Source organism: Chiloscyllium punctatum, chromosome 26, assembly GCF_047496795.1.
Source record: "Chiloscyllium punctatum isolate Juve2018m chromosome 26, sChiPun1.3, whole genome shotgun sequence".
Lineage (NCBI taxonomy): Eukaryota > Metazoa > Chordata > Chondrichthyes > Orectolobiformes > Hemiscylliidae > Chiloscyllium > Chiloscyllium punctatum.
The window spans coordinates 17,800,942-17,828,175 of record NC_092764.1 but is presented as its reverse complement, the minus strand read 5'-3'; the positions used below and the strand labels follow the sequence as shown (position 1 = coordinate 17,828,175).

At 49.5% G+C, this 27,234-nt stretch overlaps 1 protein-coding gene across 3 annotated transcripts in view; it reads right to left on the bottom strand.

Moving 5' to 3' along the window:
- LOC140496302 (meckelin-like) overlaps window positions 1-27,234 on the bottom strand; it is a 169,864-nt gene that overhangs the window by 27,819 nt on the left and 114,811 nt on the right. For 2 of the 3 annotated variants that reach the window (XM_072595887.1, XM_072595885.1), the window contains exons 19-23: window positions 20,228-20,327; window positions 16,131-16,261; window positions 5,074-5,214; window positions 1,619-1,699; window positions 49-165 (exon numbers count right to left, since the gene is read on the bottom strand). In XM_072595887.1, coding sequence (XP_072451988.1) covers window positions 49-165; window positions 1,619-1,699; window positions 5,074-5,214; window positions 16,131-16,261; window positions 20,228-20,327 — 570 coding nt within the window. The remainder of the gene's footprint in view (window positions 1-48; window positions 166-1,618; window positions 1,700-5,073; window positions 5,215-16,130; window positions 16,262-20,227; window positions 20,328-27,234) is intronic. The other variant, XM_072595886.1, reaches the window with a different exon arrangement.

Sequence of the window (27,234 nt, the reverse complement as noted above, 5' to 3'; positions counted from 1 at the left end):
TGGAAACTTACAATTAATTAAAATTAATCAATTACAAAATCTGATTACCTCTTCTTTCTTAAGATTGAGGTACATTGATTCCATACCAATATCAGCTTGTCCATGTACAGACCGTCCATGGATGTAGTAGCCATAGCACCTGTGCAGCAAGACCAAGACCGATACCTGGATGGAATTTAATTGGAGAATATTATTTATACTTGATATAAAAGAAAACAATGTTCGTATTCCCAATCCAAATTCAACTTCTTTCAGTGAAATTTGACAAAAATCACAGGCGACAACCAACTGGGTCATTTCCATCTGACACCAAGCTGTTTGTGAGAGGTGTCAAACGGAAATGCAAAATGAGGTGAGGAACATGCCATATTGGCAAGTGATTTAAGCGGAGATAGAAAATAAAATTAGGTCTTTTAATCACTGCTCTTTCACGGTAGCTCCTTGGTTATTCATCATTGGTGGCATGAGCTTAGAGGTGATTTTTCAGAGGTTATTGCACAATCGTGGTTCAGTTAGTAGGAATGCTTTTCTCTGAATTATAGTCTTCTGGGATTTAGCCCAGCCTAAGGCTCCAGCACAAACTTCCAGGTTGACGTTATGCGGCTGTACTGAGGGAGTGCTGCATGATGGGAGGCGGCATCTTTTGGATGAAATATTACCCCAAATCCCCATCTGCTCGCTCAGGGTGGATGTCAAAGATCCCACTGCACTGTTTCAAATGACAGCTGAAAATTATCTCCAGACGCCTAACCAATACTTACCATCAGATCAACGTAAAAGAGTAGATGAGCTGGTCATTAACACATTGCTGTTTGTCGCAGCTTGGCTTTATATTGGCTACTGGATATATGACATCACAATAGAGTCAACTCTTCAAAAGCACTTTATTGGCTGTAGAACATTCACAGACATTGGTAGTTGTCTGGAAGGTCCATGTTTAGTTCGGATGCAGTCCTCTGGTACTGACTACAGTCCAGTTCCTCTCTTCAATAGTCATTGCTTCCCCAGTGCAGAGTTAGACTCTATAATCTCACTTCAGTTCGGAGTAAGAGGCTGGATCCAATACTAAGAAGATTGCAGCAGCACATTGGGGATATCACTTAGACTAGTAATCCTGAGACTGAGTCTCAAACCCACATCCAGGGCCTCAAATCACAGTAGCCAGGAGGGATTTAAATTCAACTAACAAATGTGAAATAGAAGCTAGTCTCATTTATCATGACCATAAATTGTTTGTTGCGAATCTCTGTCTTACGCATTAATGTCCCTTTTAAGGAAGAAAATCTGCCATCATTACTTGGTCTGGCCGACATGGGACTCCACAACAACAGCAACGTGATTGACTCTTAACGACCCTGTAAAACGCCCAAGTGAGTCAATCAATTCAAGGGCACTTACAGATGGGCAACAAATGTTGGCCATGCCAGTGATAAACATAAATTCAATCGTAGTACACTGGATCACTGGCAAACTCAGTGAAGACAAAAGGCAATTTTTAGATGGTGTGGCTCAGTCCCACTGTGCCAGGGCAGAGATTTCCTTTATTTTGTTTTCACCCAGTAACTGTGTAATAACTGGGCCACTTTGTGGAATAGCCAGCGAGAAGCCTGGTACTTACGTTGCTCACAGAGCACAAGTCTACAAACTGCTGAATCTTATCTTCAACAAATCGTTCACAGAATCCAACGCAGAAGAGCACCTGTGAAAGATTGGAATATCTCTGGTCAATGTGGAATGGTCTGCTCAGTTCCAAACCATTTCAATAAGGGGTCAATAACTGGTTAACTAGCCCAGAGTGATCATGTTCTGTACTCAAAGATTTGTTTGGGAACGGGGTGCAGTATAAGTGTCCCTCCTGCCCCTGCGTTTCCTCACCTGACACATTGTGTGGATGGAGAGATGCAAAGATCAAGGACCTTAGGAGAGATGGAGAAACCAAAGGGATGTTTATCGCAGGTTACTCTCAGGTGTCTTCTAGTGACTGTTTAACAAGACAAGGGAGCACTCAAAGAATGGCAGGACACTAGGAAGCTTAGATAAACAGAGAGATCTTGGGTTGCTTCTCCATAGATCTCTGGGGGATGTAGGACAAGATAATGGACCAGGAAGATAAATACGACACTTGCTTTTATCAGTCATCACATGGAGAATAAGAACAGGGAAGTTATGTTGGAGCTATCCTAGAATTCCTACGGTGCGGAAACAGGCCCTTCGGTCCAACAAGTCCACAATGACCCTCTGAAGAGTATTCCACCCAAAACACCATCCCCCAACTAATGCGCCTAATCTAGGCATCTCAAAACACTATGGACAATTTTGCATGGCCAATTCACCTAACCTACATATCTTTGAACTATGGGAGGAAACCAGAGCACCCAGAAGAAATTCATGCAGATATGGGGAGAATGTGCAAACTCCACACAGACTGTCGCCCAAGGCTGGAATTGAACCTGGGTTGCTGGCGCTGTGAGGCAGCAGTGCGAACCACTGAGCCACCGTGCTGTCTCAACTGTACAAAACTTTGGTTAGGCCACAGCTGGAGTACAGTGTGAAGTTCTGGTCATTATAGCATGTGATTGTACTGGAGTGGATGCAAAGGAGATTCATCAGGATGTTTCCCAGGATGGAGCATTTGGCCATGATGACAGTTTGGATCAGAGAAGGCTGAAGGGAGACTTGACTGAGGTGTTTAAGATTATGGGGAACGTGGACACGGCATATAGAAAGCAGCTGTTCCCCTCAGCTGAAGGGTCAATAACAAGGAGGCATAATTTTAAAGTAATAGACAGGAGGTTTAGAGGGGATTTAAGGAAATTTATTTTGACCTAGAAGGTGGTGAGGATCTGGAATGCAGTGCCTGGGAGGGTAGTTGAGGTGAAAAACCTCACTACCTTGAAATGGTATTTGGACAAGCACTTGAAATGTCACATTCAAGGCTAGGGGCCTAGTGCTGGAAAGTAGCATTAGTGAAGACAGGTCAGCACAGACTAGATGGGCCAAAGGGCCTCTTCTGTGCTGTATAACTCTATGACTGCTCTGTTATAACTCCATGCCCCCCCTGACAATTGGTGCAAGTGGGTGCATTTGTGCCAGATAACTGGTGCCTGCCCTGCCCGTCTCCAGCACCAAGCATCTTCCTTCCAAATGGAAATGAATAAACACAGAAATCAAGCAAACCCATTACTTGTCACCAATATGCAAGTGCAAGTGCCCAAAACATAGTCAGCACCTATCAGAGGCAAATGCACTTGGAACCCCTACAGTGTGTAAACAGGCCATTAGGCCCAACCAACCCTCCAAAGAGTATCCCACCCAGACCCAATACCCTCCCCCTATTGCTCTACATTTACCCCTGACTAATATGACACATGCCTGAACACTGTAGGTAATTCAGCATGGCCAATTCACCTAGCCTGCACATTGTTGGACTGTGGGAGGAAACCCACACAGACACAAGAAGAATATGCAAACTCCACACAGACACTCGCCCAAGGCTGGAGTCAAACCTGAGTTTCTGGCGCTGTGAGGCAGCAGAGCTAACCACTGAGCCACCACATCACCCTCTTACAGCATGAGAACAATTTACAGAAAACAAGTCTCCTGGGTTACAAAAATAACTTCACATCTGCAACAAAGCTCTCAGACTTCAGCTCTGAACTGGAAATAGAAAACCAAAATTGCTGGAGAAACTCAGCAGGTTGGCATTACCTGTGGAGAGAAAACAGAGTTAATCTCTTGAGTCCAGTGACTCTTCAGAAGTTCCCAGCATCTGCAATTTTGCTTTTACTCAAGAAATTCCAGTCACTTTCTGACCCGCCTATGCGGAGCTAACAAATGTTGTATAAATGTCTCTGTTGCATTTAAAATAATGACAAAGGTTTTGGGATTTTTAAATTCCGTAATTGAATTGGTTATTCCTGACAATCTTTTCTCTGGGGTCAGGGAGTCCAGTACTAGAGGGCATAGGTTTAGGGTAAGAGGGGAAATGTATAAAAGAGACCCAAGGGGCAACTTTTTCACACGCAGACGGTGGTGTGTGTATAGAATGAGCTGCCAGAGGAAGTGATGGAGACTAGTACAATTGCAACATTTAAAAAGCATCTGGATGGGTATATGTATAGGAAGGGTTTGGAGGGATATGGGCCAGGTGCTGGCAGGTGGAACTATACTTGGTTTGCATATCTGGTTGGAATGGACGAGTTGGACTGAAGATTCTGTTTCTGTGCTGTACATCTCTATGACTCTATGATCCCAGCTCTTCTAGTGCAGAGATAGGGACAGTACAATTGCACCACAAGAGCCCACCAATTTGTTGCAAACTAGACTATACTGTCCGAAGCGAAAGTCTCTCTTACAAAGTCAACATCATTAACCAGTGATTGGGTCTGACAGGCTCATGATACATTGATAATCTATTTTAGTTTGGTTGGTGTATGCCTAACCAAGATTCATATGAAGAAAAACACAAAACTCTGCAGATGCTGGTAACCTGGAGGCCAGCAGGGAAAGGAAACAGAGAATTAACATTTGAGGTTCGTGATGTTTCATCAAACTTGAGCAGCGATGGCCTTCTGCCCACAAGCAACCACCTGAAAGGCCTATTATGGGCACTTGGCTGACACTGAGTGCAGCTCTCCAGTTACCCAGATATCACCATTTTGCTGTTTATGGGATCTTTCTGTGTGCAAATTGACTACTGGTTTGCCTCCGTCACAACAGCATCTGTTGAGCGGAAGGAGCGTGGCTTGGCTGGAGATTGCAGGAGACATTGTTGAAACGTAAGGCCTTCTCATCTTCCCAGTTTCCTTTCTCCTGACTGAAACAAAGTCCTCTGTCATGTGTCCAACTGTTCAAATTCTTAAAAAGATTTATGCTTAAACAAATCATTCCTTATGGAAAGCTTCTCTTTAGCTGCCAGCAGTATGACAGTCATATGAGGGAAAAATGTGTTTGTGGTAAGATAAGGAACCTAAACTCTTGGTCGGTTTACTTCATGACGCTGATGGAATTGCTATCCATTTATTATTGTCAGGGCCCCCAGCACAATAACTGAAGCATCTGAAACTGTCTTACTTGAGCTAAACCGACTGCCAGCCACATAGATACTGCTATTCCGTATCGGAGAATTGGACTCCAGGGAGCCAGATTGACATCAGGTTCGGGATGCAGATTCAAATTCAGATCTCTTCGGGCAATGTTCTTCAAGCCAATGACCTGGAATTAAAAATATGTAAACAGGAATTCATTACAGCGGCCAAATTTGTGTCTTCTGCTGAGAATGAAGGGGAAAGAGCGAGAGGAATTTCTTTATGCAGATTGGCACTGGAGCACAGAACATTTTACCAAAGGGAGCTGCAGAGGTTGCGGACAAGACTCCTTTTAAGGGCAAAGTAGACAGTGCTTCTGGAGTAGAGCAGAATACAGGGCTAATGGGAGAGCATGGGGTAGTGGGATTTATTTTGGAATGTTGTAGCAGAGTGTTAACATTATCAGTACTGTAAACATTGATATTTGAACCTGCTACTAAGAAGGTGCTAAGAGCCACAGCTGTAAGACCCTCAGTCAAGGAAGTCAAATCATTCAAGTCTAGTTTGTAATCACTGGAAGCCAAGATGAATGGAGCTCTTTTAACTCTGGCTCCTTGACCAAACCAAATTTTAATTGCTAAATCACTGGGCACCATGTTTTCAGTTGCCAAGACCCTAAACTCTCGAATTCCCTCTCTAACCCACTCATCCTCTCTACCTGCTTTTCTCCTTAAAGATACACCTTAAAACCTACTTCTTCAGTGAGGCTTTTGGACATATGACATAGTCCCTCCTTGTGTGGTTTGGTATCATGGATTGTTTTTGAGTTACCCTGCAACATTTTAAAGATGTTATATGGATGGAAGTTGGTAATTGGTGGTGTAATGATGACCTGCCTCAGCATTGACTGGTTAGGATTAGTTTGTGGGAACTAAGTCTTCTCAAGTATCAATTTCTACATCAGTGCTGAACTCAAGTATTCATGACGCTTCAAGATGAAGATTAGATTAGATTAGATTACTTACAGCGTGGAAACAGGCCCTTCGGCCCAACAAGTCCACACCGACCCGCCGAAGCGCAACCCACCCATATCCCTACATCTACCCCTTACCTAACACAATGGGCAATTTAGCATGGCCAATTCACCTGACCTGCACATCTTTGGACTGTGGGAGGAAACTGGAGCACCCGGAGGAAACCCACGCAGACACAGGGAGAATGTGCAAACTCCACACAGTCAGTCGCCTGAGGCGGGAATTGAACCCGGGTCTCTGGCGCTGTGAGGCAGCAGTGCTAACCACTGTGACACCGTGCCGCCCATATGTCATATGGCCATCAGAATGTCATATTGGTTTCACCAGAGACTGGATGGTGACACACCAACCATGGTCAAGCCTAATGGGGGGAATGAAGTCAATGGGAGAACCTTTCTCTGAAGAAATGGACTATATTGGCTAAACATTCTCCCGCGAGGATCCCAAGTAGAAATGAATAAACAAACAAACTATTGGCATAACTTCCCTTAGTCTCTGTTCCCAATGACCAAGACCAGCAATTTCCTACCAGACACCATGTTGCCACAGAGGGTGGCATTATTGATACACTGAGAGCAATAACCCAGCCATTTGTCTGACCTACAATATCAGTGCAGCCTCAGCAGCCCACCGTTATAATAGGAGAAAGCGACGACTGCAGATGCTGGAGATCAGAGTTGAGTGTGGTGCTAGACAAGCATAGCAGGTCAGGCAGCATCCGAGGAGCAGGGGAATCGACGTTTCAGGAATAAGTCCTTCAACAGGAAAGGGATGCTGATGCCCGAAACGTCGACTCTCCTACTCCTCGGATGCTGCCTGAATTGCTGCACTTTTCCAGCAACACATTCTCCACCATTATGATAGGTCCTGGTTAATTTTCCAGAATCAGGATCACTGGCAGTGGTATTTGGTCTTTGACAGTCAGAGAGGGGGTGGTGAAGATTACCTTTTGCAGGTCTCATCATTTTATGACCCGTGACCACTCAATGATATGGACAATCCTGACAGATTTCAGCCCCATAAGCAATTGCTTATCTTGTGACTGATTCTTGGCACATTTTGACTCATTAATGTTTAAAACTAACAGCTGCAGCCAGGAATGGGTACACTCCTGGGCCAGTCCACTTTACTAGGATGGTAGGGCCCTTGGGAGCACCCCTACTTATATCCAAATGCCCTATCTTTGCCGCTGTATTTGTCCTATCCTCTGTTGTTCATCTTCCTCTAGCCAGAACAGAATTGCCAGAAGGCTGTGAGTGGGGGGGAAGAAAAATCTGGCTTGCCTGAAACCCTTAATGTCTCCATAACTTTCACATGCATTGTTAAAATGATCTACATAGACAAAAATGCAATAACTACCAGTTCGGTCAGCAGCTTCTGACTGATGTACTGATCTCATGTTGGCCATAAAGATGTACAGGGATGTTAGGAAGGCAGAGGACTGTACTCAGCAGTGATGCTCACTCAGTCAAACAGCTCACTGATGATCAGAAGCACATATGAAACAGGTGCAGGAGTAGGTAAGGAGAAAGTGAGGACTGCAGATGCTGGAGACCAGAGTTGAAAAATGTGATGCTGGAAAAACACAGCAGGCCAGGCAGCATCCGAGGAGCAGGAGAATCGACGTTTCGGGCATAAGCCCTTCTTCAGGAGTAGGTAAGTCAGCCTCTTAAGCCTGCTCCTTCATTCAATACAATCCAGGCTGATCTCATCACAGCCTCAACTCCACTTTCCTGCCCACTCTCTATAATCCTTCAACACACTATAAATTAAAAATGTCCCCCTGAAGTTTACTCAGTGTCCTGACAAACATCACACTCTGGGGTAAAGAATTCCATAGAGTCATGACTCTTTGAGAGATGTAATTTCTCCTCACCTCTGTTTTAAACCTTCTAGCCCTTATCCTGAAACTATGTCCGCTTATTCGAGATTGCCCCACATCCTTTCTACATTAACTTTATCAATCCAAATTCAACAGCCAATTTTTGGCCCATTCATGTAATCTATCCACATCTAGTTGTAAAGTTCTTATTTCTTCATTGCAACTTACTTCTCCACTTATTTTAATGTCATCTGCAAAAATGGCTATAGCACTTTCTGTCCCCACATCCAAGATATAAATTGTAAACGGTTGTATTGAATTAATTGAATTAGCTTTATTGTCACACGTACTCAAGTGAGTACGGCAATAAGTTTACAAGTCGCCATTTATGGCGCCATCCTAGGTACAAGGTACCAACCTTCAGTACAAGTTATGAGGAAAAAAAATTACGAAAATAAAGAAGTAAGAAGTCCAGCATCACTGACTGTAGGAATAATTTAGAAAATAGAGGAATAAAAAGTTCAGAACAACAAGCCTTCCAACCCAGTACATACTGACACCTAACCTCCAGTCTGCACTGGGCCTTGACTCCAGTCCGCACTGGGCCTTGACTCCAGTCTGCACTGGGCCTTGATTTCAGTCCACACCGGGCCTTGACTCCACTCTGCACTGGGCCTTGACTCTAGTCCACATCGGGCCTTGGTTCTAGTCCACACCGGGCCTTGGTTCTAGTCCACACCGGGCCTTGGTTCCAGTCTGCACAGGTCCTTGACTCCACTCTGCACTGGATCTTGAATTCACTCTGCAATGTGCTTTGGCTCTAAATCACAATGGGCCTTGAATCGAGTCCGCACTGGGCCTCGACTCCAGTCCGCGCAGGGCCTCGACTCCAGTCCGCGCAGGGCCTCGACTCCAGTCCGCGCAGGGCCTCGACTCCAGTCCGCGCAGGGCCTCGACTCCAGTCCGCGCAGGGCCTCGACTCCAGTCCGCGCAGGGCCTCGACTCCAGTCCGCGCAGGGCCTCGACTCCAGTCCGCGCAGGGCCTCGACTCCAGTCCGCGCAGGGCCTCGACTCCAGTCCGCGCTGGGCCTCGACTCCAGTCCGCGCTGGGCCTCGACTCCAGTCCGCGCTGGGCCTCGACTCCACTCCGCGCTGGGCCTCGACTCCACTCCGCGCTGGGCCTCGACTCCACTCCGCGCTGGGCCTCGACTCCACTCCGCGCTGGGCCTCGACTCCACTCCGCGCTGGGCCTCGACTCCACTCCGCGCTGGGCCTCGACTCCACTCCGCGCTGGGCCTCGACTCCACTCCGCGCTGGGCCTCGACTCCACTCCGCGCTGGGCCTCGACTCCACTCCGCGCTGGGCCTCGACTCCACTCCGCGCTGGGCCTCGACTCCACTCCGCGCTGGGCCTCGACTCCACTCCGCGCTGCGCCTCGACTCCACTCCGCGCTGGGCCTCGACTCCACTCCGCGCTGGGCCTCGACTCCACTCCGCGCTGGGCCTCGACTCCACTCCGCGCTGGGCCTCGACTCCACTCCGCGCTGGGCCTCGACTCCACTCCGCGCTGGGCCTCGACTCCACTCCGCGCTGGGCCTCGACTCCACTCCGCGCTGGGCCTCGACTCCACTCCGCGCTGGGCCTCGACTCCACTCCGCGCTGGGCCTCGACTCCACTCCGCGCTGGGTCTCGACTCCAGTCCGCGCTGGGCCTCGACTCCAGTCCGCGCTGGGCCTCGACTCCACTCCGCGCTGGGCCTCGACTCCACTCCGCACTGGGCCTCGACTCCACTCCGCACTGGGCCTCGACTCCACTCCGCACTGGGCCTTGACTCCACTCTGCACTGGGTTCTGACTCCACTCTGCACTGGGTTCTGACTCCACTCTGCACTGGGTTCTGACTCCACTCCGCACTGGGCCTTGACTCCAGTTCACACTGGGTCTTGACTCCAGTCCGCACTGGGCCTTGACTCCAGTCCACACCGGTCTTGTCTCTAGTCCACACCGGGCCTTGACCCCAGTCCACTCCTGGCTTGACTCCAGTCCACACTGGGCCTTGACTCCAATCCGCACTGGGCCTTGACCCCAGTCCACACCGGGTCTTGACTCCACTCTGCACTGGGACTTGACTCCACTCCGCACCGAGCCTTGATTCCAGTCTGCGCAGGGCCTTGACTCCAGTCCACACCGAGCCTTGACTCCAGTCTACACCGAGCCTTGACTCCAGCCTGCGCAGGGCCTTGACTCCAATCCGCACTGGGCCTTGACTCCAGTCCGCACTGGGCCTTGACCCCCCCCCCCCAGTCCACACCGGGTCTTGACTCCACTCCACACTGGGCCTTGACTCCAGTCCACACCAAGCCTTGATTCCAGTCTGTGCAGGGCCTTGACCCTAGTCCACACCAGGTCTTGACCCCACTCCGCACAGGGCCTTAACTCCACTCCGCACTGAGCCCTGATTCCACTCCGCACTGGGCCTTGACTCCAGTCTACACTGGGCCTTAACTCCACTCCGCACTGGGTCCTGACTCCACTCCGCACTGGGTCTTGACTCCAGTTCGCACTGGGTCTTGACTCCAGTCTGCACCGGGCCTTGACTCCAGTCTGTGCAGAGCCTTGACTCCAGTCCACACCGGTCTTGTCTCTAGTCCACACCGGGCCTTGACCCCAGTCCGCACCTGACCTTGACTCCAGTCCGCACCGGGCCTTGACTCCAGTCCGCACCGGGCCTTGACTCCAGTCCGCACCGGGCCTTGACTCCAGTCCGCACCGGGCCTTGACTCCAGTCCGCACTGGGCCTTCACTCCAGTTCGCACTGGGCCTTCACTCCAGTTCGCACTGGGCCTTCACTCCAGTTCGCACTGGGCCTTCACTCCAGTTCGCACTGGGCCTTCACTCCAGTTCGCACTGGGCCTTCACTCCAGTCCACACCGGGCCTTGTCTCTAGTCCACACTGGGCCTTGACCCCAGTCCGCACCGGGCCTTGACTCCAGTCCGCACCGGGCCTTGACTCCAGTCTGCACTGGGCCTTCACTCCAGTCCACACCGGGCCTTGCTCCAGTCCACACCGGGCCTTGCTCCAGTCCACACCGGGCCTTGCTCCAGTCCACACCGGGCCTTGCTCCAGTCCACACTGGGTCTTGTCTCTAGTCCACACTGGGCCTTGACCCCAGTCCGCACTGGTCCTTGACTCCAGTCCGCACTGGTCATTGACCCCAGTCCGCACCGGGCCTTCACTCCAGTCTGCACTGGGCCTTCACTCCAGTCTGCACTGGGCCTTCACTCCAGTCCACACCGGGCCTTGCTCCAGTCCACACCGGGCCTTGCTCCAGTCCACACTGGGTCTTGTCTCTAGTCCACACTGGGCCTTGACCCCAGTCCGCACTGGTCCTTGACTCCAGTCCGCACTGGTCCTTGACTCCAGTCCGCACCGGGCCTTGACCCCAGTCCGCACCGGGCCTTGACCCCAGTCCGCACTGGGCCTTGACCCCAGTCCGCACCGGGTCTTGACCCCAGTCCGCACCGGGTCTTGACCCCAGTCCGCACCGAGCCTTGATTCCAGTCTGCGCAGGGCCTTGACTGCAGTCCACACCAGTCTTGTCTCCAGTCCACACCGGGACTTGACGTGAGTCCACTCTGGGCCTTGACCCCAGTCCGCACTGGGCCTTGACTCCAGTTCACACTGGGTCTTGACTCCAGTCCACACCTGACCTTGACCCCAGTCCGCACTGGGCCTTGACCCCAGTCCGCACTGGGCCTTGACCCCAGTCCGCACTGGGCCTTGACCCCAGTCCGCACTGGGCCTTGACCCCAGTCCGCACTGGGTCTTGACCCCAGTCCGCACTGGGTCTTGACCCCAGTCCGCACCGGGCCTTGACCCCAGTCCGCACTGGGCCTTGACCCCAGTCCGCACTGGGCCTTGACTCCAGTCCGCACCAGGCCTTGACTCCAGCCTGCACCAGGCTTTCACTCCAGACCATACAGAGCTTCACCTTGAGGCTCCCAAGGCTAGGAGACCATTCTGGAATCAACTCGAGGCTGGAAGTCCATGCTGAGGCCATGCCAGGCTGACAGATCACCACACTGGGCTGAGAGACGGCCATGCTGGGCCGAGACACCGCCAAGCCAGGTTGAGAGACCACTATGTCAGGCCAAGAAACACCCGCACTGGGCCGAGAGACTGCCACACCGTACTGAGAGACCGCCACATTGAGCCGAGAGACCACCACAATGGACAGAGAGACTGCCACACCATGCTGAGAGATCACCACATCGGGCCAAGAGACCAACACACTGGGTCAAGAGACCTCGCGCCAGGCTGAGAGACCGCCACACTGGGTTGAGAGGCCACCATACTGGGCAGACAGACTGCCATACTAGGCTAAGAGAGTGCCAAACTGGACCAGGAGACCACCACACCGGGCTGAGAGACTGCCACACTGTGCTGAGAGACCACCATATCGAACCGAGAGAGCACCACGTGGAGCCGAGAGAGCACCACGTGGAGCCGAGAGAGCACCACGTGGAGCCGAGAGAGCACCACGTGGAGCCGAGAGAGCACCACGTGGAGCCGAGAGAGCACCACGTGGAGCCGAGAGAGCACCACGTGGAGCCGAGAGAGCACCACGTGGAGCCGAGAGAGCACCACGTGGAGCCGAGAGAGCACCACGTGGAGCCGAGAGAGCACCACGTGGAGCCGAGAGAGCACCACGTGGAGCCGAGAGAGCACCACGTGGAGCCGAGAGAGCACCACGTGGAGCCGAGAGAGCACCACGTGGAGCCGAGAGAGCACCACGTGGAGCCGAGAGAGCACCACGTGGAGCCGAGAGAGCACCACGTGGAGCCGAGAGAGCACCACGTGGAGCCGAGAGAGCACCACGTGGAGCCGAGAGAGCACCACGTGGAGCCGAGAGAGCACCACGTGGAGCCGAGAGAGCACCACGTGGAGCCGAGAGAGCACCACGTGGAGCCGAGAGAGCACCACGTGGAGCCGAGAGAGCACCACGTGGAGCCGAGAGAGCACCACGTGGAGCCGAGAGAGTACCACGTGGAGCCGAGAGACCACCACGTGGAGCCGAGAGACCACCACGTGGAGCCGAGAGACCACCACATCAGGCCGAGAGACCGTCACACTGGGCCAAGTGACTGCCATCCTGGACTAAGACCGCCACACTCAGCCAAGACACCACTACACTGGATCTACACTGAGGCTGGGAGTTCAGGGCTTCTCCGAGAAGGGACGTAGCGGGCGTGGTCTGGCTGAAGCGTCCTAATCTGCTGCTATCTTGGATCTGAGTTGGAGACCTGAGGACTCATCCTGTAGCACCCCACTAGTTAAGCTTGTCAATCAGAAAAAGACCCACTTATCTTGACCCTCTGCTTTTTCTGGGTTTAGCCAATCCTCTAACCAAGCTAATAAATTACATCTATGCCATGTGATCACACCGTGTGTATTAACCTTTTGCGCAGCACCATATCAAGTGCACTATCATGATCAAAGCTCATTCAACAACCAGTGAAAAAGGAATTACAGCTGTGTGGTAAAAATAACCTTGGGGACCAGCCAATGCTGGTGGTGAGAGAAGAAGGTGGACTTTCCTAAAAATATGCCTGCACATCATGTAAAAACTGTATTCCAAAACTTCGATCCTTAGAAATGACAATGCTTTAAAATTCATACACTGCATAGAGCAGAAAAAAAGTATCATTTTCAAATCACTGATTAATCAATGGAAGGACAAATATTAAAGATTAGTTTTTAATGTCTATTGCTTCTTTTCAACTTGACAGAAGCTGACAGGAATCAGCAGCAACAGCTTAACTGACTTTGAAACAACCAGCAGAACAAAGTTCTCCCCAAGAACTTTCCGACATGCTGTCCTGGTGACTCGTATCTGGAACAAATAATGCGTTCCTTCCTGCTCACTGATAAAAGACAGATCCTTCAGCTCAGCTACACCAAGAGGAATTTGTTTTGTTCTTTGAAAAGTGGCCAGCGGAATTTCGCATGTGGAAGGTCACTAATCCCCCAACTACAGTAACTTGGGGGGAATTCTGTGTTCTTGCATTCAAACCCTGCTCATGCCAAACCATAATCTAATTTCCTACTAACCTGGGAGAATAACAGGATTCTTTCCCTGAGAAAACAGCCTGAGGACGCTGTTGGAACCAGATACATCCTCTGTGATCTTTCTCCCTCTTCCCTCACACCGCCTCCTCCGCCATCTAAGTTTAATGCAAATCTGTTACTAACTCCATACACTCCAGCTGAGTTGAGTCTTGCCACAATCTTAGTGGAAACACATGGAGAGGGTGGAACTTTCACTTGTGATGTTCTAACTAACTGTTCTGGCCGAGACATGTCTCCATTAGTGAGACAGCACTAGATGGAAGGCTGAGTACAGGTAAGCACCTATCCCTACGAGATTACTCCAAGGGCGCCAGTATAAAATGTGGCTCAATTTCTGCAGGCAGGTAGAACACGTGAATGAAAATTGAACACTTGAATCAAAATGAGATTGGCAAGTTCCTATCAGAGATGAATTTAAACTCACTGCCACACGTAGCAGCCAAATCAACACAGAGTTCATGCAGTACACTGTAGCTTCACTGTTAAATCCAGAGCTTCATTGCTCGGCCATCAGGCCCATCATAGAGTTTAACCCTCCAATGTAAGCTAACTAAAGTACAATACTATGCTATTAGATTCACTATGTACACCAACTCTCCTTATTACAACCCACTGAAAACTTTAACATTCCCCATTACAGCCCACTCAATATTTCAACACTCCCCATTACAGACCACTCATTATTCCAACACTCCCCATTACCGACCACTCAATAATCCAACACTCCCCATTACCGACCACTCAATATTCCAACACACCCCATTACAGACCACTCAATATTCCAACACTCCCCATTACAGTGCACTCAATATTCCAACACACCCCATTTCAGTCCACTCAATACTTCAACACTCCCCATTACAATGCACTCAATATTCCAAAACTCACCATTACCGACCACTCAATATTCCAACACACCCCATTACAGACCACTCAATATTCCAACACTCCCCATTACAATGCACTCAATATTCCAACACTCCCCATTACAGACTACTCAATACTTCAACACTCCCCATTACCGACCACTCAATACTTCAACACTCCCCATTACCGACCACTCAATACTTCAACACTCCCCATTACCGACCACTCAATATTCGAATACTCCCCATTACAATCCACAATACCCCAATACTCCCCATGACAGTTTATTCAATATTCCAAATTTCCCATTACATCCCACTCCATACTCCAACACTCCCCATTACAACCCACTCCATACTCCAACACTCCCCATTACAGCCCACTCCATACTCCAACACTCCCCATTACAGCCCACTCCATACTCCAACACTCCCCATTACAGCCCACTCCATACTCCAACACTCCCCATTACAGCCCACTCCATACTCCAACACTCCCCATTACAGCCCACTCCATACTCCAACACTCCCCATTACAGCCCACTCCATACTCCAACACTCCCCATTACAGCCCACTCCATACTCCAACACTCCCCATTACAATCAAGATTAGAGTGGTGCGGGAAAAGCATCGCAGGATGGGCAGCATCCGAGGATCAGGAAAATTGATGTTTTGGGCATTCCTGATGGAGTGCTTTTGCACGAAACATCAATTTTCCTACTCCTTGGATGCTTCCTGACCTGCTGTACATATCCAGCACCAGCCTAATCTTGACTCTAATCTCCAGCATCCCACTTTCGACTACCCATTACAGGTCACTCTAGACTCTGACACTCCCCATTACAGCCCACTCCATACTCCAATACCACCCATTACAGGTCACTCTAGACTCTGACACTCCCCATTACAGCCCACTCCATACTCCAACACTACCCATTACAGGTCACTCTAGACTCTGACACTCCCCATTACAGCCCACTCCATACTCCAACGCCACTCATTACAGGTCACTCTAGACTCTGACACTCCCCATTACAGGCCACTCCATACTCCAACGCCACTCATTACTGATCACTCCAGACTCTGACACTCCCCATTACAAGGGCTCCTCAACGAAAGGCTTATGCCCGAAACATTGATTCTCCTGCTCCTTTGATGCTGCCTGGCCTGCTGTGCGTTTCCAGCAACACATTTTTAAACTCGCCATTACAGGTCACTCAGTACTCTCATAATCCCTAGGACAGTCACTTACCTCCAACAGCAACAGTACAGCAAACAGTTGCAGAACTGGATTTATCTTTCTCTTGGTCTGAATTTCATTCCACTCATTGGCAATGAAGTAAGTTCTCCAGATACTGACCGAGGATGGAACTGACCTGTTTGCTGCAGGAAGGAATAACGTTAGGATGCCAGGCTAATGCACTTTAGATTAGATTCCCTACAGTGTGGAAATAGGCCCTTCGGCCCAACAAGTCCACACCGACCCTCCAAAGAGTAACCCACCCAGACCCATTTTCCTCTGACTAATGCACCTAACACTATGGGAAATTTAGCATGGCCAATTCACTTGACCTGCATATTTTTGGACTGTGGGAGGACACCGAAGTACCAGGAGGAAACCCACGCAGACACGGGGAGAACGTGCAAACTCCACACAGACAGTCACCCGAGGCTGGAATCGAACCTGGGACGCTGGTGCTGTGAGGCAGCAGTGCTAACCACTGAGCCACTGTGCCACCCTAAGATAAATAAACCAGAAGTTATGTTCCAACCAAGGAGGAAGCCATTGTTGGACAGATTTGAATTGTAGAATGGAATCACTGAATGCATATAGCATGTGATGAGGTTGTTCAGCCCGTCCAATCTGTGCTCACTCTCTGTAAAAGCTTCATCCCCTTTCCCTGTAGCTCTGAGAATCTTCTCCCTTGAGCAGCTTGTTTAATACTTTTTGAAAGCCAGGAATGTATCTGCGTCCATCAGACCCTGAAGGAGGGCACTCCGATCCACTCACTGCAGGACCATGTTATTACTCGGGTTATTGCTGGTTGTTACATTATTCCCAGGTTGCTTCTTTCACCAAACACCTTCAATCTACACTATTTGGTTCTTGAATGTTTAACCAATGGGAACAGTTCCTCCCTATCTATCTATGTAACAAGACCCAGCGTAGGGGATCACATCTCTAGGGACTGGGAGACAAAGGAAGCTCTGTGCCCAGGGCAAAGGGGGAAGAGGATTCTGTGCCTGGGTCAGAACTCCTGGTTACAGAGCTTGGGTCAGAGTTCAGGGTTACAGAGCTCGGGTCAGAGTTCAGGGCTACAGCGCTCGGGTCAGAGTTCAGGCTGACAGAGCTCGGGTGAGAGTTCAGGATTATTGAGTGCAGGTCAGAGTTCAGGGTTATAGAGTTGAGGGTTGCAGAGTTTGGAGTCAGTAGCCTGGGGGCGAGGACATAAGTATCACCTGGTTTTAAACATCTCTGTTGAACGTCTTCTCCTCTCCCAGCTTAGCCAATCCTTTCATTTCCAATGCAAGCCAACCCCTCAAACTCCAGTCAGTGAAGTGTTAATCTGACAGGCTTTCGGTCAGACAGGGATACATCAAATGCTAGTTTCAGATCTGACTTAACCTTACTTCCCTCACACTGTAACGGTGAGTCAGCACCCACCTCCCTCTCATTGTGACAGTGACGCAGCACTCACCTCCCTGTCACTGTAACGTTGGGTCAGCACGCACCTCCCTCTCACTGTAACGGTGAGTCAGCACCCACCTCCCGCTCATAGTGACAGTGACTCAGCACCCACCTCCCTCTCACTGTAATGGTGAGTCAGCGCCCAGCTCCCTCTCACTGTAACGGTGAGTCAGTGCCCACCTCCCTCTCACTGTAACGGTGAGTCAGTGCCCACCTCCCTCTCACTGTAACAGTAAGTCAGTGCCCACCTCCCTCTCATTGTGACAGTGAGTCAGCACCCACCTCCCTCATACTGTAACGGTGAGGCAGCGCCTACCTCCCCCTCACTGTAACAATGAGTCAGCACCCACCTCCCTCTCACTGTAATGGTGAGTCAGCGCCCACCACCCTCTCACTGTAACGGTGAGTCAGCACCTACCTCCCTCTCACTGTAATGGTGAGTCAGCGCACACTTCCCTCTACCTGTATCGGTGAGTCAGCGCCCACCTCCCTCTCACTGTAACGGTGAGTCAGCGCCCACCTCCCCCTCACTGTAACAATGAGTCAGCACCCACCTCCCCCTCACTGTAACAATGAGTCAGCACCTACCTCCCTCTCACTGTAACAGTGAGTCAGTGCCCAGCTCCCTCATACTGTAACGGTGAGGCAGCGCCCACCTCCCTCTCACAGTAATGGTGATTCAGCACCCACCTCCCTCTCACTGTAACTGTGAGTCAGCACCTACCTCCCTCTCACTGCAACGGTGAGTCAGCACCCACCTCCCTCTCACTGTAACGGTGAGTCAGCACCCACCTCCCTCTCACTGTAACGGTGAGTCAGCACCCACCTCCCTCTCACTGTAACGGTGAGTCAGCACCCACCTCCCTCTCACTGTAACGGTGAGTCAGCACCCACCTCCCTCTCACTGTAACAATGAGTCAGCACCCACCTCCCTCTCATTGTAACGCTGAGTCAGTGCCCAGCTCCCTCTCACTGTAATGGTGATTCAGCACACACCTCCCTCTCACAGTAATGGTTATTCAGCACCTACCTCCCTCTCACTGCAACGGTGAGTCAGCACCCACCTCCCTCTCATAGTAACGGTGAGTCAGCACCCACCTCCCTCTCACTGTAACGGTGAGTCAGTGCCCACCTCCCTCTCACTGTAACAATGAGTCAGCACCCACCTCCCTCTCACTGTAACGGTGAGTCAGTGCCCACTTCCCTCTACCTGTATCGGTGAGTCAGCGCCCACCTCCCTCTCACTGTAACGGTGAGTCAGCGCCCACCTCCCCCTCACTGTAACAATGAGTCAGCACCCACCTCCCCCTCACTGTAACAATGAGTCAGCACCTACCTCCCTCTCACTGTAACAGTGAGTCAGTGCCCAGCTCCCTCATACTGTAACGGTGAGGCAGCGCCCACCTCCCTCTCACAGTAATGGTGATTCAGCACCCACCTCCCTCTCACTGTAACTGTGAGTCAGCACCTACCTCCCTCTCACTGCAACGGTGAGTCAGCACCCACCTCCCTCTCACTGCAACGGTGAGTCAGCACCCACCTCCCTCTCACTGTAACGGTGAGTCAGCACCCACCTCCCTCTCACTGTAACGGTGAGTCAGCGCCCACCTCCCTCTCACTGTAACAATGAGTCAGCACCCACCTCCCTCTCATTGTAACGCTGAGTCAGTGCCCAGCTCCCTCTCACTGTAATGGTGATTCAGCACACACCCCCCTCTCACAGTAATGGTTATTCAGCACCTACCTCCCTCTCACTGCAACGGTGAGTCAGCACCCACCTCCCTCTCATAGTAACGGTGAGTCAGCACCCACCTCCCTCTCACTGTAACGGTGAGTCAGTGCCCACCTCCCTCTCACTGTAACAATGAGTCAGCACCCACCTCCCTCTCACTGTAACGGTGAGTCAGTGCCCACCTCCCTCTCACTGTAACGGTGAGTCAGCGCCCACCTCCCTCTCACTGTAACGGTTTGTTAGCATCAATTACCCTCTCACGGTCACAGTGAGTTAGCCCACGGAATCCACGGATCAACAGAAATTATTGATCTCAAAGTATCTTTGTGTCACTTTGGAACTTTTTGCCTCAAAGATAGTGGAGGCAGGGTCATTGAATATTTTTACACAGGACGTAGATAGATGTTTGTTGTGCAAAGGAATCAAGGGATGTCAGAGGCTGATGAGAATGTGGGATTCAAATCTCAAACAGATCAGCTTTGATCTTATTGAATGGTCAAACAGGATAGAGAGGCTGTACGCTCCAAACATTTGCAATGGTGCTCACTGGGTAAGTTCCCCTGCCTCTGAGCCCTGAGCTCTAGGTTCAAGACCCATTTCAGGACCTGATGGCTAAGGAATGTGCATTGATTAGGCAATTTCTGAACCACTGGCTGAAGTGATTCTATCACTTGCAAATAATAGGGAGTGAGAGCAACAGAGTTTTCTAGTCAGCTGTGTGACAGAAGGTCCATTGGATCCTGTATCGTTGCTATCCATTGCTCCAGGTTAGAAGACGTTTATGAAAATGCATGTTTCCTCACCAACTCTTACTCCCTGAGTGAACTGCAACATAACCAGTCACTGCTGTATCACAGGAAACATGGGAACCAATTTGCAAATTGTAATACTCATCACCAGAACACAGAATGACGGTGCGTAACTGTACCTGCTGGTTTTGGCAGAGGTCTGCCCTTTGGCTTTTCCCAGTCTATCAGGAAGATCGATACGGTGACCTGAACAATCAAGATGTGAATCAGCTCCAGCGCCTGAAAGATACCGGATATCTCAATGTTAGGGGAGTATGCCTTCCACAGAGACTCTCAGAGTAACAGGGACATTGTGAGCTGTTTGTACCTTGAACGATTTATCACAGAGACCTCCCTATCCTGGCCCCAGAGTCAGACAATACCCAGTAATAGATGGTGCTGTGTTCAGAAACAAATCTGTTGGTATATTTATTTTAGAGCTGAAAATGTGTTGCTGGAAAAGCGCAGCGGGTCAGGCAGCATCCAAGGAGCAGGAGAATTGACGTTTCGGGCATGAGCCCTTCTTCAGGGATGAGGAAAGTCTGCCAAGCAGGCTAAGATAAAAGGTAGGGAGGACGGACTTGGGGGAAGGGTGTTGGAAATGCGATAGGTGGAAGGAGGTTAAGGTGAAGGTGATAAGGTGAGGGTGATAGGCCGGAGTGGGGGGTGGGGCGGAGAGGTCAGGAAGAAGATTGCAGGTTAGGAACATGTGCTGAGTTCAAGGGTTGGGACTGAGACAAGATGGGGTGAGGGGAAATGAGGAAACTGGAGAAATCTGAGTTCATCCCTTGTGGTTGGAGGGTTCCTAGGCAGAAGATGAGGCACTCTTCCTCCAGCCATCGTGTTGCTATAGAGGAGTCCAAGGACCTGCATGTCCTTGGTGGAGTGGGAGGGGAAGTTGAAGTGTTGAGCCACGGGATGGTTGGGTTGGTTGGTCCGGGTGTCCCAGAGGTGTTCTCTGAAATGTTCCGCAAGTAGTTGGCCTGTCTCCCCAATATAGAGAAGGCCACATCGGGTGCAGCGGATGCAGAAAATGATGTGTGTGGAGGTGCAGGTGAATTTGTAGCGGATATGGAAGGATCCCTTGGGGCCTTGGAGGGAAGTAAGGGGGGAGGTGTGGGCGCAAGTTTTGCATTTCTTGCGGTTGCAGGGGAAGTTGCCGGGAGTGGAGGTTGGGTTGGTGGGGGGTGTGGACCTGATGAGGGAGTCACGGAGGGAGTGGTCTTTTCGGAACGCTGATAGGGGAGGGGAGGGAAATATATCCCTGGTGGTGGGGTCCGTTTGGAGGTGGCAGAAATGACAACGGATGATACGCTGTATATGGAGATTGGTGGGGTGGTAGGTGAGGACCAGTGGGGTTCTGTCCTGGTGACGGTTGGAGGGGCGGGGCTCAAGGGCGGAGGAGCGGGAAGTGGAGGAGATGCGGTGGAGGGCATCATTGACCATGTCTGGGGGGATATTGCGGTCTTTGAAGAAGGAGGCCATCTGGGTTGTTCGGTATTGGAACTGGTCCTCCTGGGAGCAGATGCGGCGGAGACGAAGGAATTGGGAATATGGGATGGCGTTTTTACAGGGGGCAGGGTGGGAGGAGGTGTAGTCTAGGTAGCTGTGGGAGTTGGTCGGTTTATAATAAAGGTCCGTGTTAATTTGGTTGCCCGAGATAGAAATGGAGAGGTCTAGGAAGGGGAGGGAGAAGTCCGAGACGGTCCAGGTAAATTTGAGGTCAGGGTGGAAGATGTTAGTAAAGTGGATGAACTGTTCAACCTCCTCGTGGGAGCACGAGGCAGTGCCGATACAGTCATCAATGTAGCGGAGGAAAAGGTGGGGGTGGTGCCAGTGTAGCTGCGGAAGATGGACTGTTCCACATATCCTACGAAGAGGCAGGCATAGCTGGGGCCCCATGCAGGTGCCCATGGCTACTCCTTTGGTTTGGAGGAAGTGGGAGGATTGGAAAGAGAAGTTGTTCTGAATGAGGACCAGTTTAGTCAGTCGAAGGAGGGTGACAGTGACATTTATTTTAGAGGATGTTTTGGATTTCAACTTTGTTTTGTTCATTGAGGGGATGTGGAAGTCACTGGCTGGGCCAGCATTTATTGCTCATCCCTAATTGCCCTTGTAAAGGTGACAGTTAGCTGACAATCTTGAATCGCTGCAGTATATTTGGTATTGAGGCATCTTCAGTGCTGTTGAGAAGGGAATTCCAAGATTTTGACCCAGCGGCACTGAAAGAACAGCGATATATTTCCAAATCAAGATGGTGAGTGGTTTGGAGGTGAAGCTGCAGGTGGTGGTGCTCCCATCTATCTGCTATTCTTGTCCTTTTAGGTGGAAGTGGTTTTGCTTTTGGAAGATGCTGTCTAAGAAGCCTTGGTGATTTTTTTGCAGGAAATATACACATTGATTGAGCCATATTCAGGGCTGAACCCTGAGTTTGTTCAATTGGCTTCTGTCTTCAGTGTTGTAATGATTAGATTCCCTACAGTGTGGAAACAGGCCCTTAGACCCAACCAGTCTACATCAACCCTCCGAAGAGTAACCCACCCAGACCAATTTCCCTCTGAATAATGCACCTAATACTATGGCCAATTCGCCTGACCTGCATGTCTTTGGGCTGTGGGAGGAAACCCAAGCAGACACAGGGAGAATGTGCAAACTCCATAGAGACAGTCGCCTGAGGATGGAATCGAACCTGGGACCCTGGTGCTGTGAGGCAGTGCTAACCACTGAGCCACCGTACCGCCCCTGTGTTTCACAGAGAATCACTGCTCTTACACTGGTTTGGTAAGTAGCATAGATTCAATCGACTTGAACATCTCAAACAGGTTTACCTAACAAAACAGCTAACAACCTGCAGTTACACAACAACTCCTACGCCTATCCCTATTCGAACATGCTGCTGCTGAACTCCTCGTGGCTGCTGATTCTGTGGGGATCATCTTGGTTCTTGATTCATTCACAGATCAAAAATGAGACAAGACCCATCAGCATTCACAGAATCACAGAGGTCTTATGGCATTCAACTGGCTGTGTCTGCATCAGCTCTTTAAATGAGCATCGTTGCCTCGTGTAAAATTCCTGCTTCTTCCCTGTATCTTTGCACAATAGTTTTATCCAAATAATCACTCCGCGTCCTCTCAAATGCCTCAATTCACCACCACACTTCCAGGCAGTGCATTCCATACCCTTACTGCACACTCCTCATATCACCCTCACTTCGTTTGAAGATTACTTTAAACCACTAATATACTGGCAGGGAAATTTGCTAGAGCTGCTTGGGAGGATTTAAACTAGTAAGGTTGGGGGGGGGGGGGGAGCCCAGGGAAATAGTGAGGAAAGAGATCAATCTGAGACTGGTACAGTTGAGAACAGGAGTCAAACAGTCAGGGCAGGCAGGGACAAGGCAGGACTAATAAATAAAACTGCATTTAGTTCAATGCAAGGGGCCTAACAGGGAAAGCAGATGAACTCAGGGCATGGTTAGGAACATGGACCTGGGATATCATAGCAATTACAGAAACATAGCTCAGGGATGGGCAGAAAGATCTCTCCACCCTTCAGGCACTCTGCCTGTATTTCTGAAGGGCTTTTGCCCAAAACATCGATTTTCCTGCTCCTCAGATGCTGCCTGAACTGCTGTGCTTTTCCAGCACCACTCTAATCCAGAATTTGGTTTCCATCATCTGGAGTCATTATTTTTACCCTCAGGGATGGGCAGCACTGGCAGCTTAATATTCCAGGATACAAATGCTACAGAAAGGATAGAAAGGGAGGCAAGAGAGGAGGGGGAGTGGCATTTTTGATAAGGGATAGCATTACAGCTGTACTGAGGGAGGATATTCCCGGAAATACATCCAGGGAAGTTATTTGGGTGGAACTGAGAAATAAGAAAGGGATGATCACCTTATTGGGATTGTATTATAGACCCCCTAATAGTCAGAGGGAGATTGAGAAACAAACTTGGAAGGAGATTTCAGCTATCTGTAAGAATAATAGGGTGGTTTTGGTAGGGGATTTTAACTTTCCAAACCTCGACTGGGACTGCCATAGTGTTAAAGGTTTAGATGGAGAGGAATTTATTAAGTGCATACAAGACAATTTTCTGATTCAGTATGTGGGTGTACCTACTAGAGAAGGTGCAAAACTTGACCTACTCTTGGGAAATAAGGCAGGGCAGGTGACTGAGGTGTCAGTGGGGGAGCACTTTGGGACCAGCGACCATAATTCTATTCGTTTTAAAATAGTGATGGAAAAGGATAGACCAGATCTAAAAGTTGAAGTTCTAAATTGGAGAAAGGCTAATTTTGACAGTATTAGGCAAGAACTTTCGAAAGCTGATTGGGGACAGATGTTCGCAGGTAAAGGAACGGCTGGAAAATGGGAAGACTTCAGAAATGAGATAACAAAAGTCCCAGAAAAAGGATATTCCTGTTAGGGTGAAAGGGAAGGCTGGTAGGTAAAGGGAAGGCTGGATGACGAAAGAAATTGAGGGTTTGGTTAAAAAGAAGGAAGCATATACTGGATTAGTGGTGCTGGAAGAGCACAGCAGTTCCAGTATCTGCAGTCATTGTTTTTACCTCAGAAGGAAGCATATGTCAGTTATAGACAGGATAGACTGAGTGAATCCTCAGAAGAGTATAAAGGCAGTAGGAGTATACTTAAGAAGGAAACCAGGAGGGCAAAAAGGGGACATGAGATAGCTTTGGCAAATAGAATTAAGGAGAATCCAAAGAGTTTTTACAAACACATTAAGGACAAAAGGGTAACTAGGGAGAGAGTAGGGCCCCTCAAAGATCAGCAAGGCGGCCTTTCTGTGGAGCCACAGAAAATGGGGGAGATACTCAATGAATATTTTGCATCAGTATTTACTGTGGAAAAGGATATGGAAGATATAGACTGTCGGGAAATAGATGGTGACATCTTGCAAAATGTCCAGATTACAGAGGAGGAAGTACTGGATGTCTTGAAACGGTTAAAAGTGGATAAATCCCCAGGACCTGATCAGGTGTCCCTGAGAACTCTGTGGGAAGCTAGAGAAGTGATTGCTGGGCCTCTTGCTGAGATATTTGTCTCATCAATAGTCACAGGTGAGGTGCTGGAAGACTGGAGGTTGGTAAACGTGGTGCCAGTATTTAAGAAGGGCGGTAAAGACAAGCCAGGGAACTATAGACCAGTGAGCCTGACCTCAGTGGTGGGCAAGTTGTTGGAGGGAATCCTGAGGGACAGGGTGTACATGTATTTGGAAAGGCAAGGACTGATTAGGGATAGTCAACATGGCTTTGTATGTCAGAAATTATGTCTCACAAACTTGATTGAGTTTTTTGAAGAAGTAACAAAGAAGATTGACGAGGGCAGAGCAGTATATGTGATCTATATGGACTTCATAAGGCATCGACAAGGTTCCCCATGGGAGACTGATTAGCAAGGTTAGATCTCACGGAATACAGGGAGAACTCGCCATTTGGATCCAGAACTGGCTCAAAGGTAGAAGACAGAGGGTGGTGGTGGAGGGATGTTTTTCAGACTGGAGGCCTATGACCAGTGGAGTATAACAAGGATCAGTGCTGGGTCCACTACTTTTTGTCATTTACATAAATGATTTGGATGTGAGCATAAGAGGTACAGTTAGTAAGTTTGCAGATAACACAAAAATTGGAGGTGTAGTGGACAGCAAAGAGGGTTACCTCAGATTATAACAGGATCTGGACCAGATAGGCCAATGGGCTGAGAAGTAGCAGATGGAGTTTAATTCAGATAACTGCGAGGTGCTGCATTTTGGGAAAGCAAATCTTAGCAGGACTTATACACTTAATGGTAAGGTCCTCGGGAGTGTTGCTGAACAAAGAGACCTTGGAGTGCAGGTTCATAGCTCCTTGAAAGTGGAGTGGCAGGTAGATAGGATAGTGAAGAAGGTGTTTGTTATGCTTTCCTTTATTGGTCAGAGTATTGAGTACAGGAGTTGGGAGGTCATGTTGCGGCTGTACAGGACATTGGTTAGGCCACTGTTGGAATATTGCATGCAATTCTGGTCTCCTTCCTATCAGAAAGATGTTGTGAAACTTGAAAGGGTTCAGAAAAGATTTACAAGAATGTTGCCAGGGTTGGAGGATTTGAGCTATAGGGAGAGGCTTAATAGGCTGGGGCTGTTTTCCCTGGAGCGTCAGAGGCTGAGGGGTGACCTTATAGAGGTTTACAAAATTATAAGGGGCATGGATAGGAAAAGTCTTTTCCCTGGGGTGGGAGAGTCCAGAACTAGAGGGCATAGGTTTAGGGTGAGAGGGGAAAGATATAAAAGAGACCTAAGGGGCAACATTTTCATGCAGAGGGTGGTACGTGTATGGAATGAGCTGCCAGAGAATGTGGTGGAGGCTGGTACAACTGCAACATTTAAGAGGCATTTGGATGGGTATATGAATAGGAAGAGTTTGGAGGGATATGGGCAGGGTGCTGGCAGGTGGGACTAGATTGGGTTGGGATATCTGGTCAGCATGGACGGGTTGGACCGAAGGGTCTGTTTCCATGCTGTACATCTCTATGACTCACTGCCCTCTCTTTCCTGTGCATTTTACAAACAGAAACAGTTTCTCGATAATTACTCAATTCAGCTGACTCACGATTTTGAAAATCTTTATCAGATCTCCTTTCAGCCTTCTTCTCTTCAAGGAAACCCCAGTTCCAACTTCTCCAATCGATCGTCATAACTGAAGATTCTGCTCTCTGGAACCTCCTTTGTAAAGTGCTTCTGCACTCTCTCCAATATATTCACATCCTCCTTACAATGCAGCATCTAAAACTGCACAAAACCCCAGCTCAGGTCTGACAAGTGGCTTACACAAGTTCAACTCACTCCCTTGCTCTTGTGCTCTATGCCCCTATTTCTAAAATGAGAATACTATATACTTTATTTGTTGTTGACTCCATCTATGCTGCCACTTTGAATCTTCTGTGCACATGTACGCCCAGGTCTCTCTGTTCCTGCCCCTTAGAATTGTGCCCTCTAATTTATATTGTCTTTCAATGTTGCTCGTACCAAAATATACCAGCTCTGCATCGACCCACCTATTCACCCACTGCACCAATTTGTCCATGTCCTCTAGAGTTCAACACTGTTCTAGAGTCAAAGAATCATACAGCACAGAAACAGACCTAT